Here is a 15,808-nt window from a genome sequence, read left to right on the forward strand (position 1 = left end):
GTGTTTAAATTAAGATTGAATTTCTAACAGTTTTCATTTTTTTTAGAGTTGTTAATAACCTTGGCCATTAACAAAAATCTCTATTCTCTGTCTCTATTCTCCATTTTCATTTCGATACTATTAAAATATAAATCTTTATTATTTCTTCTTAATACTTGGAAGTACATAATTATTCTCTGTATATCAATTTTCTTATAGACTATTCTTTATTTTTTTTCCAAACAGTAACAGTAGTTCTTGTGTTTTGTCCCATTAAGAAAGATTTAAAGAGGAAGATTTATGCAACACTCGTTTCTTACGTGCTTAATACCCAACACAACATCCAAATTAATTAATTAAAGGAATTAATCTAACTTTTTAAGACATCCTCATTATCCTCTCGTTACGAAAAGTGATAAATAAAATCCCAAGACATTTACGACTTAATCCCTCCGAATTTTACAACGACTCCTCTTGCATTTCTTCAAACCCTGACTGATTGCATAAAATCCTAGTGGTGAGCTAATTATGGAGACAAGTGTACATTTCGATGTTTTACTCCTCAACAATGCCTATAAATAAACTTTTCCACGCATATTTATAGAACGTTACAGCCGCCAAATCACAGTTAGTACATACTAAATTCATTTGTGATCGAGACAAAACATTTTCAAAAAAAAATCAATCAAAACATCACCTCAACTCCAACGAATTTAGTTCCGGAAGACAAATGTGTTGGATTTTTGAAGTACCAGGACGTGCTCAAAACAATCACAGGGTTGAAATAATGTCAATTTTGGGGGTGATTTATGTGCCCACAATTTGCATTATCTGGTGCATCCAGTCTGCATCGATAGCTTCGAATTAACGAAATAAATTGCGGAAACTGTTGTTGTTGGACATTTACTGCATTTGGAATGAAACGTGAATGGGAGAGTTGTCACCGATTCAGCAGTTTTTCTCTTTCGGGAGTTGCACGTCTGCTCTGGATGCGCATGTAAAAATAGGCGGACAACCCGCGACGTAAAATTATTTTAATAAACTAACAAAAATAAAATTAGAAAATAAACAATCTCGTCTGTTTTTCTTCGGGATTTGTTATTTTTTGGGGAATTCGTGCGTGGGGAAGCCGTAAATTACTATCGAATCCCGAAATTATCATCCAGATTGTTCCCCGGATTTAAAATTTAAATTAACCGGAGTCACCGCGATCCACTACATCTGGTAAACAGCGATAAGCTCGTGGCGGGAGGTTCATTCATGAAATTACGCCGCCGCCGATATTTTCCAATTTCCCTCCGTACAATTTACCCCCAAACAATGTCCTTTCACTGCTCGACAATAGACAAGTGGTGGAACAAGTGCGCCGCCCCCATTCATGAGGGGATTGAGTCTTTTTATGATGCCGCTCGAGGGGTAATAATTCTGTTAAATTCTTCTCCGACGTGAGCTCCTGCTCCGAGTTTGGCATCCACCAGAAATATTTAATTAAATCTCGAGATTTTCTTAATATCGCTAAACACCCTGCTCGGATTCGTTTCATCAATCCGGAGCTAATTTTGACCGAGGTTTTAATAAAAATGCAATTCGATTCGATTTTTGTCGACTTTTATTCAAGTGCCTACAAAAAATTTACATAGAGGGCTGAACAATGCGGATTTTATTACCGGCTCCAATTCAACTCAAAATCTGGATCACAAAGCCGAACATATTAAAATTCTATCAACAATAAATGATTATAAGCTATCACGAGAAGGTACTGCTTGCAGAATTTTCTCTACAGGAAAATATAAACCCAAGCTTTCATTTCATTCTTCGACAAATTGGTTGGGGCACGACAGCCTAATCGATAGGTCTTGAGGTATGCCTCGACCCGGGAGTCCCAGCTTTGCTCAACACGTCAAGCCTAAGAAACGACCCAGCTCCGTGGAGTATGCTATGAGCCATACTCCTCGACTCGCCTCCTGAAGACTGCGAAGAAGAAGAAGATTCCGAAATTTGAGGCTTCACTCTTTTCTTGGTGACCCAGATATTCAGCGCAAACAACAACTCCACTTTGAGAGCCTCCTTGAACGAGATCTAAAAAGAGATTTTGTCCATTTGTTCTGACAACCAAAATCAGCATTACGTGTTCCTCGACTGAGACATTTCTGACGTTCCACAAGAACTCGAAGATGGCCACCAAGTAAGCCAGCCCGATTCCCACCCCCAAGACCAAGAAGACACCGCCTACATTTTGCAGCGCCAGTTTGTTGGAAGGACCTTCATCTGAAGATTTCTGCAAAGATACTTTTGAAGATTAGCAGACAATCGGAAGGACAACTCGCACCGGACACAGCGGACTGTCTCGTTTTTTTTTCCACCATATGTCTTTCAACTCGTTGATTTTTCCGTTTTCTTGCAACTTGAGGAGAGCTTCGTTGATGCGACTCCTGTGCGGAAAATCTGCAACACTCGATTTGACCATTGAGGTGCTTACGGTGTTTGGTACAGACCCAAAGGCATCGCTATTCCGTAACTTTTGCTGTCCAGCCAGTTTCCCACTTGTTTCAAGTCGCATTTCGTCTGGATCTGGTACTCGAGAGTTGCGGACTCCATCAGGAACGCGAACAGACGATTCTTGGTGTTTTGCACTCTGGCAACACCGTCGTCGTTGCTCTTCTCGAAAACCGTGGGTTTGCTCTGTTCCATGCTCGTCCACATCCTTTGGTAGAGGGAGTAGTTGGAGTCTCTGAAGAAGATTTGAGTGGAACCGCCGTCCATAGTTCCATATTTAATCTTGGTCTGTTTGGCTAGATCTTCGGCGCTGTTAATACTGCCTTGACTTCTTTCGTTGGTCAAGAACGCGGCCAGATTTGCCATGTATGAGTTGGTGACGATTATAGCAAAGAACCACCACATAGCCGCAGCCATCCTCGACGAGATCCCTCTACACTCAAATTTAATTCAAATCTGTACAATCTGACAACTTACTTCGGAATGAGGTCACAACCTTGGTTCATGATGGAACCAAGAGTGAGCCAGAGACAGTTCTTCAGGTCCCAAATATTCTCCAGCTCCTCCGGTTCTTCATCGCAAGGGTGCGGATTCTCCCAGTCGTCTGGTGACAACCTACCGAAGAAGTTTTTGTGCAAATGTGTAGTCAAATATGTAGAAGTCTCACCTCGTGACGAAATAGAATACCACCGTGATGGCCAAGAAGAGGGTGGCCGAATACACCCACAAATCCAACGAGAATGGGTCAAGGAAGGCATACATGTCAGCAGCCTTCGCGTCGGCCTTCTTGTACAAAATGCTGATCCCCAAGCGCATGAAAGGCGTGCTGAAATCCACCACTTCTCTTCGTTCCGGAGTAATGGTCAAGTCGCAGATCGCCAAGTCGGCTCGCTGGAAACCAAATTGAACCTAGAACTCCTCAAGACATTCTACTCACCCGATCTAAGATCTCCCGAATCAGACCGTTCCAAGATTTAGTCTTTTTGTCGTAGACTCCACGCGCCCCACTCTCCAACACTTCGAACCTGAACTTGATGCCCAACTCGTGGGCAAGAGCCCTTATCAGATCCATAGAGAAGCCTTCGTATCTATCGTCCCCTTCCAGCACTTGTCCGTCTTCCGCTGGTTTCTTCACCCTCAGATAAGGAGGTCCAATTCTGAAAACATCTTATCGATAATGCGTAAGACCAGCGCGCGGGGTCTACATCGAAGCAACTATCACAGTTCCTTGGCTCCATTTCTTCTCCAACGCTTTGTTCCTGTCTTCTTCACTTTTGAGGAACTGGACGACTTTGGGATCATCTGGATTCCATTTGGCAATGAGATCGTCTCGATTTCCGTCGACCACGTAGATCGTGAAGTTGAGTCTTCGTCCCATGCTGTCAAAACGGATGGGACCCGTAATGCTGGACGAAGTCTCGCTCTCGTAGCCTCGCTGCAACCAACAGACAAACCCATGACCACACAAAAACGCAACACCGAACCTCCATCATGAACGCGACGATGTCGAAGCCTCGCTCCCATTTAACGCTGCTGTTTTGGCAGTCCAGCACCGTCGGTTCAATTCTCTTTCTGACGTTCAGGTCTCGGACAGCACGCGTGAACATGTCGACAGCGTCGTGCATCAAAGCGGTTTCCGTCTGAAAGCACAAGCTAGACAAGCTCAAGAAGAAGTTCTCTTGTGACTACTTTGATCGAGTATTGGTCCAAATCGACGTCCGTGATTCCGTGACCGTCCGCGTATTGCTTCCATCTGCTCAACACGTACTGGAAGTGCTCGCTCTCCGGATTTATGATCCTCACCGTGGTGATGTTCGCGTAGGTGTCCAGGACGCTGAGGTCGACGGTGTGGGCGTCCTGCGGGAAAAAAATGTGACAGGGTTCGACGACAATCGAGAGTCTACCAGTGAGGTCAAGAAGTAGCTGAAGTGCGGCTCCAGCAGCTTCAGCTCTTTCGCCTGCGACAAAATGTCGATGATGTGCTCTGTTTTGCAGTCGACGACGATGCGGTGCTCGCTCTTGTTCTGGATCTGCTTGAGCGCTGACCTAGAATCCTCGACTAAAATTAGAGTAAACACAAAAACGAAAGCCATGCCTGTAGTCTGGCCCCGGGCCAAGTTCTTTCACTATTATAGAATTGTACTTGGTCCCATCGTAGTTCTGTATTTTTAATACGTCCTGCAGCGCGATCAGATTCTCGGTGTTCTCGTAGAAGATCACCATACTCCTCCACTGCAAGTTCTTGGCGATCACTCCGAGTCCCTGGAAGAGGAGTTTCGGGTAAGGGTAAAAGTTGATGGCGACGCTCTCGTTCATGAACGACGCCGAGGGTCGCCAGTTGATGTCGACAGCAGGGATCTCGAGGTTCCTGCAGGTGGACTCCATGATCGCCGCCACTTTGGGCCCGCCGGGACAAATCACCCCGCCGAGTCCGTTCCCGCTGGCCATCAAGTTGCACACTGGAGCACAAGCCTTGGGTGAAAGTCTTCCGGCGAGGACTTACATACATAAGTTGTTGCTGGCAAAGGTGTCACCTTCGGGGATCACGTGGCTCCTGGCGTTGAAGCTGAACGTCTGCTGCATGGTGCTCATCTTCGTGATGGCCGTCTCGAAGGCCACCCTCGCCTGGCTGTTTTCTTCATGGAAGAAGGCGGCTGAAACCGAAGGGTCATTCGGAGCTTCCGGAGCGGCGCACTCACCTATGTCAAACTCGATGGGTGGGTCTTGGGCCAAGGATATGTAATTGTAGGCGGCGAAGAGGACAAGCCAGATCACGTTCTGGTAGACGATCTTCATGATGGAAACGCCCTGGAACGCATAATTCAGGCGCTATCACAACACTTGTCCGCGTTTATGTTTGTGTAGAAAAATTTTCGATCTAAAATAATACTGAAACGGTGCCAATGTTAATTTTGTGTGCACCTACTTGGCACTGTGACGTCGCCGAGGTGGACCAATCAAGTGGGGAGTTTTGCTTTCGGCGGAAGTGGAAGAGCTGACGTCGGTGGAGGCTCCCGAAGCTGAAAATTAAGACGTGAACTGAAATTGGTGCAACTCCTGGATCATTTTAATCTTATTTGTCGAGCTATTTTCATTTTTTAAATGCAAATTATTGCACACAAAAGAGAAGAATTTATTTGGCTTACTTACTTATGTGTCACTCCAGACTAATTTACCAATGCTAATTAACACAAGAAATCGATATTAAAAAAATGAGAGTGCGCGAGGGTAGTTTTTAACACGTAATGGGTGTGAACTTGTGATTAATGAGGTTGTAAAAATTTCAAGGATAAAATCCAGGATCTGCAGGACAGCAACGAATGGGAGGGTTAAAATTTAACAGTGTAGCAACCACCGCAGTGATTTTTCCGGGTCCGGTTGCGTCTTTTAGTCTTTTTTGTTTAATTAATTTCCAGGAAAAAGAGATCGAGACCTGTCTCGTTATTTTTCTTTTGTTGGCTTAGCAGCCCCTTTGCGACGAACCGAGCTTCATTAAATGCCAATTACCAAGATATTATTGGATTGCGGAATTTAATTTAGATCAATCTACTTTCCTTCAGACAAATTCCACTGAAAACATCCCTTTAAGGAACTACTACTTCGCACCTGATCGAACACAGTTGGAGAGGCGAAGGGTTGTTTTAGGCCTCGAGATTAACCAAATTAACCCTTATTGTCGAAAGAATGCGGATCAAGTTGTTTGACTCTGCTTCAAAAAATGTAATCCCATCAAGTAGTGACAAACGAATGACAACAGTAATTAATGCACCGTGCAATTGCACTATGCATTTAAGTATTCACTGTCAATTCAATTTTTAGGAAATAAAAACGTTCCTCCTTTCTTTACAAACAATAAAGCGTAAAATTTCCTACTTGGTCGAAAAAGTATGAACAGGATATCTTTAGCAGTTAAATTAAATGGTACAAATGAGGATCCCCTATTTTTTTAGTCTAATTCAATCCACCAAAATCTCATTTGAAATAATGAGTTTCTGACATTTTTAGTTTATTATGCTTAAAAAATCGAAGTAGGGACATGCAATTGAGTAGGTTGTTGAGTAAACACTCAACAGATGTGACAAACATTCAGGAATCAAACAGTGCCAATTGTTTTAATATATTTGGAAGGTACAAATTTTCGAAATTTTGATTAAAAAAAAGCGCCACAGATCAAAAACGATGGCAGATAAACAAACGACCTCTATAGATTTGATTCATAATTTAGCATAGAATCCAAAAATTAAATCAAACTGGGTAGGTTTCATTTAAAAAAACATAACTTTAGTGTTTGTACAATATTGGGACACCCTGTATATACCGCAATATTTTCCGAATGTGCAGTAGAAACGCAGCTATCATCTAAAAAAAGAAAAAGTTGATATTTTTAATAACAAACAAGTTATGGAGCTCTTTCGCAACTATGGGACACCCTGTATGCATTACCAACATAAATATGAAAAAACGTCACAGACATTTCTAGTCACTTGGTAAAGAATTTGGAAACCTGGATTTGGAGAAAATTATTAATAGCGGTAAAGAATGAATCCTGATTTTTAGAAATCGCTTGTTTCTAGGAACTTTTCTCAAAACAATCATATTTTTCTCACGATTTAGAAATTTCCTGTGGAATCAATAAAGTAAAACAATTATTCTTGAAATCACTTATTACATCTAAGCAATGAAAGAACATATTTTAGGAAGATGCGACAATTTTTTTTTCAATTCAAAAATGTCTCGTGGGTTATATCGTGCGTTCATTTAAATGTATCCTCAAAGTAGGCGTTGAAGACTCGATTGTGAACGCACTGTACGGATAAATGATTACAGATCAGCTGTTTGAGAGTATGCTTTTACACGAGTGGTGCGTTCTCAATCGACTCTCCAACGCCAACTTTGAGGATAAATTGAAACGAACGCACGATACGAGTATCTTGGAAGACAAGAACAAATAATAATTTAGTCTCAGATACTTGAAGGAAGCTCTGTCAGCCTCGATTCAAATTTAGAAATTCTTAGTAAATAGTGAAAGTGACTTTGACTATTTGTATACAACACACATCCTCGTTATCCTCTCGTTACGACCAATGATAAATAAAATCCCAATACATTTACGACTACGTCCCTCCGAATTCTATAACGACTCCACTTGCATTTCTTCAAACCCTGGACGATTGCATAAAATCCAAGTGGTGGAACAAATGCGCCGCCCCCATCCAGGAGGATTGAGTCTTTTTATGATGCGGCTCAAGGGGCAGTAATTCTGTTAGATTCTCCTCCAACGTGAGCTCCTGCTCCGAGTTTGGCATCCACCAGAAATATCTAATTAAATCTCGAGATTTTCTTAATATCGCTAAACATCCTGCTCGGATTCGTTTTATCAATCTGGAGCTAATTTTGATCGAGGTTTTAATAAAAAAGCAATTCGATTCGATTTTTGTCGACTTTTATTAAAATGTCTACTAAAAATGTACATGGACGACTGAACAATGCGGATTTTATTACCGGCTCCAATTCAACTCAAAATATGGATTATAAAGCCAAACACATTAAAATTCTATCAACACTAAATTAATTTAACCTATCACGAGAAGGTACTCGTTGGAGAATTTTCTCTACAGGAAAATAAAAACCCCAGCTTTTATTCCTTTTCTCCACAAATTGGTTGAGGCCTAATCGACAGGTCTTGAGGTATGCCTCGACCCGGGAGTCCCAGCCCTGCTCAACACGTCAAGCCTAAGAAACGACCCAGCTCCGTGTAGAATGCTATGAGCCAAACCCCTCGACTCGCCTCCTGAAGACTGCGAAGAAGAAGAAGATTCCGAAATTTTAGGCTTCACTCGCTTCTTGGTCACCCAGATGTTCAGCGCAAACGACAACTCCACCTTGAGAGCCTCTTTGAACGAGATCTGCAAAGAGATTTTGTCCATTTGCTCTGACAACCAAAATCAGCATTACGTGTTCCTCGACTGAGACATTTCTGACGTTCCACAAGAACTCGAAGATGGCCACGACGTAAGCCAGTGCGATGCCCACCCCCAAGACCAAGAAGACACCGCCTACATTTTGCAGCGCCAGTTTGTTGGAAGGACCTTCATCTGAAACTTTCTGCAAGGATACATTTGAAGATTAACAAACGATCGGAAGGCAAACTAGTACCGGACACAGCGGACTGTCTCGTTTTTGTTTCCACCATATGTCTTTCAACTCGTTGATTTTTCCGTTTTCTTGCAACTTGAGAAGAGCTTCGTTGATGCGACTCCTGTGCGGAAAATCTGCAACACTCGATTTGACCATTAAGGTGCTTACGGTGTTTGGTACAAACCCAAAGGCATCGCTATTCCGTAACTTTTGCTGTCCAGCCAGTTTCCCACTTGCTTCAAGTCGCATTTTGTCTGGATCTGGTACTCGAGAGTCGCGGACTCCATCAGGAACGCGAACAGACGATTCTTCGTGTTTTGCACTCTGGCAACACCGTCGTCGTTGGTCTTCTCGAAAACTGAGGGTTTGCTCTGTTCCATGCTGGTCCACATCCTTTGGTAGAGGGAGTAGTTGGAGTCTCTGAAGAAGATTTGAGTGGAACCGCCGTCCATAGTTCCATATTTAATCTTGGTCTGTTTGGCTAGATCTTCGGCGCTGTTAATACTACCTTGACTTCTTTCGTTCGTCAAGAACGCGGCCAGATTTGCCGTGTACGAGTTGGTGACGATTATGGCAAAGAACCACCACATGGCCGCAGCCATCCTCGACGAGATCCCTCTACACTCAAATTTAACTCAAATCTGAACAATCTGACAACAACTTACTTCGGAATGAGGTCACAACCTTGGTTCATGATGGAACCAAGAGTGAGCCAGAGACAGTTCTTCAGGTCCCAAATATTTTCCAGCTCTTCAGGTTCTTCATCGCAAGGGTGCGGATTTTCCCAGTCGTCTGGTGACAACCTACCGAAGAAGTTTTAGTGCAAATGTGTAGTCAAATAAGTCGAAGTCTCACCTCGTGACGAAATAAAATGCTACCGTGATGCCCAATACGAGGGTGGCCGAGTACACCCACAAATCCAACGAGAATGGGTTAAGAAAGGCGTACATGTCAGCATCCTTCGCTTCGGTCTTCTTGTACAAGATGCTAATCCCCAAGCGCATGAAAGGGGTGCTGAAATCCACCACGTCTCTTCGTTCTGGGGTGATGGTCAAGTCGCAGATAGCCAAGTCGGCTCGCTGGAAACCAAACTGAACCTAGAACTCCTCAAGATCTTCTACTCACCCGATCTAAGATCTCTCGAACCAGGCCGTTCCAAGATTTAGTCTTTTTGTCGTAGACTCCACGCGCCCCACTCTCCAACACTTCGAACCTGAATTTGATACCCAACTCGTGGGCAAGAGCCCTTATCAAATCCATAGAGAAGCCTTCGTATCTATCGTCCCCCTCCAACACTTGTCCGTCTTCCGCTGGTTTCCTCTTCCTCAGATACGGAGGGCCAAGTCTGAAAACATCTTATCGATAATTGGCATGACCAGCGCGGGACCTACATCGAAGCAACTATCACAGTTCCTTCTTTCCATTTCTTCTCCAACGCTTTGTTCCTGTCTTGTTCACTTTTGAGGAACTGGACGACTTTGGGATCGTCTGGATTCCATTTGGCTATAAGATCGTCTCGATTTCCCTCGACCACGTAGATCGTGAAGTTGCGTCTTCGCCCCATACTGTCGAAACGGATGGGACCCGTGATGCTCGATGAAGTCTCGCTCTCGTAGCCACGCTGCAACCAACAGACAAACCTATGACCACACCAAAGCGCAATACCGAACCTCCATCATGAACGCGACGATGTCGAAGCCTCGCTCCCACTTGAAGATGCTGTTTTGGCAGTCCAGCGTCGCCGGTTCTATCTTTTTTCTGACGTTCAGGTCTCGGACAGCCCGCAGGAACATGTCTATAGCGTCGTGCATCAAAGCGGTTTCCGTCTGAAAGCACAAGCTAAACCAGTTCAAGAAGAAGTTTTCTCGCAACTACCTTGATCGAATATTGGTCCAAATCGACGTCGGTGATTCCGTGACCGTCCGCGTACTGCTTCCATCTGCTCAACACGTACTGGAAGTGCTCGCTCTCTGGATTTATGATCCTCACCGTGGTGATGTTCGCGGTCGTGTCCAGAACGCTGAGGTCGACGGTGTGGGCGTCCTGTGGGAAAAAAATGTGACAGGGTTCGACGACAATCGAGAGCCTACCAGTGAGGTCAAGAAGTAGCTGAAGTGCGGCTCCAGCAGTTTCAGCTCTTTGGCCTGCGACAAAATGTCAATGATGTGCTCTGTTTTGCAGTCGACGATGATGCGGTACTCGGTTTTGTTCTGGATCTGCTTTAGCGCCGACCTAGAGTTCTCAACTAAAATTAGAGTAAACACAAAAACGAAAGCCATGCCTGTAGTCTGGCCCCGGGCCAAGTTCTTTTAATATTATAGAATTGTACTTGGCCCCATCGTAGTCCTGTATTTTTAATACGCCCTGCAGCGCAATAAGATTCTCGGTGTTCTCGTAGAAGATCACGATGCTCCTCCACTGCAGGTTCTTGACGATCACTCCGAGTCCCTGGAAGAGGAGTTTCGGGTAGGGGTAAAAGTTGATGGCGACGCTCTCGTTCATGAACGACGCCGAAGGTCGCCAGTTGATGTTGACAGCAGGGATCTCGAGGTTCCTGCAGGTGGACTCCATGATCGCCGCCACTTTGGGCCCGCCGGGACATATCACCCCACCGAGTCCGTCCCCGCTCGCCATCAAGTTGCACACTGGAGCACAAGTCTTGGGTGAAAGTCTTCCGGCGAGGACTTACGTACGCAAGTTGTTGCTGGCGAAGGTGTCGCCTTCAGGAATCACGTGGCTCCTGGCGTTGAAGCTGAAGGTCTTCTGCATGATGCTCATCTTCGAGATGGCCGTCTCGAAGGCCACTTTCGCCTGGCTGTTTTCTTCATGGAAGAAGGCGGCTGAAACGGAAGGGTCATTCGGAGCTTCCGGAGTGGCACACTCACCTATGTCAAACTCGATGGGTGGGTCTTGGGCCAGGGATATGTAATTGTAGGCAGCGAAGAGAACAAGCCAGATCACATTTTGGTAGACGATCTTCATGATGGAAACACGCGAGAACGCATAATTCAGACACTATCACAACACTACTCCGCCTTAATGATTATGTAAAAAAGTTGATCTAAAATAACGCTGAAACGGTGCCAACGTTAATTTTTTATTAACCTACTTGGCACCGTGACGTCATCGAGATGGACCAATCAAGTGGGGGACTTTTCATCATTTCCTGAAATTTAAATTTGGCAGAGATATGAATGGATTAATCTTTTTGAAAGAAAAAGATAGAAAATATTACAAACAAATATACGGTGCGATCAACAATTACTGAGATAAGGGGCGGCTATGACTTTGACAGCGACAGATTTTTCGTATCTTTGCTAACTTGGCTAATAAACGTCACATAACTGTCACTATTAATCCAATTTTAACGCAAAAATAATGTTTACTTCAGAACATCAAAGATTCATCTTACTTTCGCATTGGTGTTGTCAATAACGGAGAATGGACATACAGCGTTGTTGTCTGTTTGACCACGTGTCGGTAAAAATTTCTAAATTTAAATTGAAACAGGTAGATATGTATATGCAACCAAAAATACTTCCATGCATTCTAGAGCATCTGTGGACATACGTCCAAAGTCTCAAAGCCTTCTTTGATCTAAATTGTTCTTGATTGCACGGTATTAAATACTCTACCAAAACGTTCCTCGTAGATGGCAAATTGTCGATAATTTTCCTGACAATCAATAAAGCGTAAAATACAAAATCCTAATGAATATCTTTACTTTTCAATTCTTAATAGATTTCTTGAGATTCTTTGACGTTTAAGTGATAATAAATGTTTCTGACGGAAAAAACCTCACAGGGGACTCTCAAAGAGATAACAGATAAGCACCAAGTTTAAAGATCTATAACTCTTGCAAATTCTAATCATTCCCAATTTTTCTGCCGCCATTTTAGACACAATTTCATTCACTCCAGAGGTGCGTATCAAAAATTGAAAATCTAAGAATCAGCAACAGGCAGCTTTAACTCTGCAACGACATTTGCATTTTTTTATTGGTTTCTCACGTAGAGCGATCAAACATTCTAACGACGTTATCCTGAAAACTATTAGTCCCATTGAAATTTCCCATGGGACCAAACTTGTTCAGAATTTAATGAGCTATAAGAAATATTTGGATCATTTTCACGTAGGACTAGCACAAATCAGTGTTATCTGACTGACACTTTCTTTTCTTTTCTTTTTAATAATTTCCTACATTTTGGGAGCTTCCTCTGCGCACAGGGCACGAACAATAATTTATAATTATTATTTTAAACATAATGTTTAGAAATCCGATTAACAATTTGTAAGAACTGCAACGCGCAACTGAAAAAGCCATCGCAAGTGTAAGACCTGATCAATGCTTGCAATAATTTAAATTAAATAGAAGAGTTCAGTGTTGTTTGCAGCAAGGTGGACATCATTTCGAACATTTTCTATAATAATCACTTACTTTTATCTGTTTGTTAAAATACAGGGTTATTCACCAGTGATTTACTTCTGAATTTCTTTTTGCCGCAACCCATTATACATGTTGCAACAACTTCTTGATCTCAAATTTTGAAAATAATTATAACTGAATCCACGATGGCTCTTAGTTTTGTATATTTGACATTAATGCAAAAAATCAAGTCAATTCGAAAAATGTATTTTTACAATAACGACGAAAGGACTGACATGATCCTCATTTATGGAGAATGTGGAAAGATACTTCGAAGTACTTGGAACACCTTTTGCATTAATTTAATTTATTTGTTGAATTTTGATTAAATACAGGTTATCTGTCAATCTGACATTTCTAACAAATCTATCCAACTTACTTTGATTTCTAATTTAAAAGCAATAATATATTAGAATCAGTAGTTTGTGCCATTGGTATTGTTGGTTGTGGCAAAAAAAATCAGAAGTAACCCTCTCGTGAATAACCCTGTATAAATTTGTTTTTCAAATAATTATTTTAATTCACGTTTTCACGCCCCCTTCTAATCGCGTACGCCCATGTCTCTTGTCAAACATGGAATTGTTATCAGAATGACCAACCTAAGCGTTGCCAACATATAAAAAAATGTCACAGACATGCCTCACTCATTTGGTATTTCATTATCAAAGAATTTGCAAACCTGAATTCAGAGAAAATTATTAATAGCGGTAAAGAATGAATGGGAGCTTTTAGAAAACGCTTGTTTCATGGAATTTTTCTCAAAACAATTCTATTTTTCTCACGATTTAGAAATTCCTGTGGAATCAACAAAGTAAAACAATCATTCCTGAAATCACTTATTATAAGCAATGAAAGATCATATTTTACGAAGAGACGACAAAATTTTTTTTCATGTGTGTCATATTTTTCTTGTACAAATTATTATGTTCTTAACGATGTTATATAATTGAAATAAATTTTTAAAACTCTTCACTGCCCTGACGAGGCTTTGTTATGTATCTGAAATATTAAAATACACAATTAATTTCTTTTCTCGTTCTTTGTAAAAATTGCCAATTCCATAACTTGACAATGTTCACTCGCATATTTAAGGGTTGAGTAAAATTCCAGTCTAGCAAAGCGCGCTAATTGCTCCAGCTGAAGAAGCTTCCCGCTGTTTGTAGATTATTAAGCCGCCCTTCATTTTCAGCACATCCTGCGTTATAAATACGAAAATTGTGCGAAAATCAACCGGCCGGATAGTTTATATTCGCAGGATTCGGTCAAAAGTCCTCGCCTAAAATACATCAATATTTACTGACGTCACATGTGGCAGGGAAGGCTGAAAGAAGATGATATATCACCTTTAGTAAACTCGCAGGCAAACATGCAAGAAATGATATTCTGCACAACTCGCGGTCAAACATGAATCATCATTTTGAATCCCCCAAATTTCACTCCTGCAGGATCATCGTCCTGCTCATTTCAGCAGGGCAAAGTCGTGTTGACATCTCGACAGGCACGTATCGCGCAAAAATGTAAAAACGAGGCCTTCACCGAAAAATGAACCTCGCCGCCCCCGGCCGTGAAATATTATAATTATTATCTGTCGGCCTCGTTCAACTTCGGAAATCCTTCATCCTGTCGTGACGTGGCGTGGAATTTAGATGGCGCGGGAATAAACCCCAACTTCGGGCAGAAGAGAAGAAGTCCCCGACTGTGTTAAAAGTGGAGCCCGGAGTTTTTCCAGAAATAATTGCGATTAATGTTTTTGCAAAACTATTCCCCACATCTTCAGGCGCTCCGGATTAGTTCGGAAAATTCCAGACTCCGACCAAGTTCAAATCCAGATCCGACATTCATTTTATTTGCTTCGGTCAAATGAAGGCGGTAATTGCGCGCCGGGGGTTGTTACGTCAGTTTGCCGCCGATCACAACAATTACGACTTTGCCAGCTGGAAGATCAGTCATCCTGTCATCCCTCACTTAAATATTGATAGAGCCGAATTTCCAGCACACTCCATCAAGCGCGAACACCTGTCCAAAAATCCACCCCATGAAAAATCCAGACGTCAGAGCCGTCAGTAATTAAATTCCAGTCTTCTGTCAACGGAAGTTTGCTAATTAATTAACAGGGAGGTCAGATATTCCGTTACAAAATTATCGGGGGTGACTTACCACCTGCGCAATTCGATACGTTGCGAGGGTGCAGATTTTTACCTCTTTCAGACGCCACTTAATTGGCGTATGCAGCCAGACAACCTACATCGTGATCACAATAGGGGTGTTGATTGATGAAAGAGTCGCCCTTGACCTGTTCTGGGGTGGATTAGTGCAGAGCAACCCCTACATGAGCGCAAGTGGGCGCCCCCGACCCTAACTTGGTTAAACTTATGCTGTAATTATTTTAGTGGTGTAAAATAATATGTACATCGGATATTGTTATGGAAGAGTTGTTCTAGTGTAACTCATGAGGGAAATGTAAAAGCTACTAAAACTCGAGAGATCTCTTTAATCTGTCTAGTTCTAACCGTTTTGTAGTTGATCTGGGTGGCTTTTACCACGGTGGTAAAACTGTGACGTCACTAGACCACATCGCTCGGTCGCGGTTCGGAAATTGGTATTTGGATAATTTCTCGCGCGGTGCTAACACTCCTCCAAAATAAACATCCTGACGATCTTGATGACTCACCTATGTCAATTTTACACAGTTGAATATTTTTCTCTTTTGAACTTTTATCGGTTGTTAAATTTTGATTATTTTCCGAAGTACTGTTTTGTTTAAGTCTT

The 15,808-nt window shown here is 42.4% G+C and overlaps 3 protein-coding genes across 3 annotated transcripts in view; 1 reads left to right on the top strand and 2 right to left on the bottom strand.

The window, feature by feature from the left end:
* LOC138130882 (calcitonin gene-related peptide type 1 receptor-like) overlaps positions 1-15,808 on the top strand; it is a 49,084-nt gene that overhangs the window by 14,607 nt on the left and 18,669 nt on the right. The gene's annotated exons all lie outside the window — the stretch shown is intronic.
* LOC138130742 (glutamate receptor ionotropic, kainate 2-like) lies at positions 1,571-5,392 on the bottom strand. Its single transcript, XM_069047365.1, has 14 exons — positions 5,175-5,392; positions 4,983-5,129; positions 4,571-4,934; positions 4,380-4,521; positions 4,165-4,332; positions 3,960-4,115; positions 3,681-3,910; positions 3,413-3,632; positions 3,143-3,366; positions 2,953-3,090; positions 2,475-2,908; positions 2,309-2,424; positions 2,108-2,257; positions 1,571-2,058 (listed from the first exon to the last, which is right to left on the bottom strand). The coding sequence occupies exons 1-14, from the start codon at positions 5,269-5,271 to the stop codon at positions 1,822-1,824; spliced, it is 2,823 nt and encodes a 940-aa protein (XP_068903466.1). The 5' UTR covers positions 5,272-5,392; the 3' UTR covers positions 1,571-1,821.
* On the bottom strand, positions 7,907-11,662 carry LOC138130743 (glutamate receptor ionotropic, kainate 2-like). Its single transcript, XM_069047366.1, has 14 exons — positions 11,499-11,662; positions 11,307-11,453; positions 10,895-11,258; positions 10,704-10,845; positions 10,489-10,656; positions 10,284-10,439; positions 10,005-10,234; positions 9,739-9,958; positions 9,469-9,692; positions 9,279-9,416; positions 8,798-9,231; positions 8,632-8,747; positions 8,431-8,580; positions 7,907-8,381 (listed from the first exon to the last, which is right to left on the bottom strand). The coding sequence occupies exons 1-14, from the start codon at positions 11,593-11,595 to the stop codon at positions 8,145-8,147; spliced, it is 2,823 nt and encodes a 940-aa protein (XP_068903467.1). The 5' UTR covers positions 11,596-11,662; the 3' UTR covers positions 7,907-8,144.

The sequence above is a fragment of the Tenebrio molitor genome, chromosome 5 (assembly GCF_963966145.1).
Source record: "Tenebrio molitor chromosome 5, icTenMoli1.1, whole genome shotgun sequence".
Classification (NCBI taxonomy): domain Eukaryota; kingdom Metazoa; phylum Arthropoda; class Insecta; order Coleoptera; family Tenebrionidae; genus Tenebrio; species Tenebrio molitor.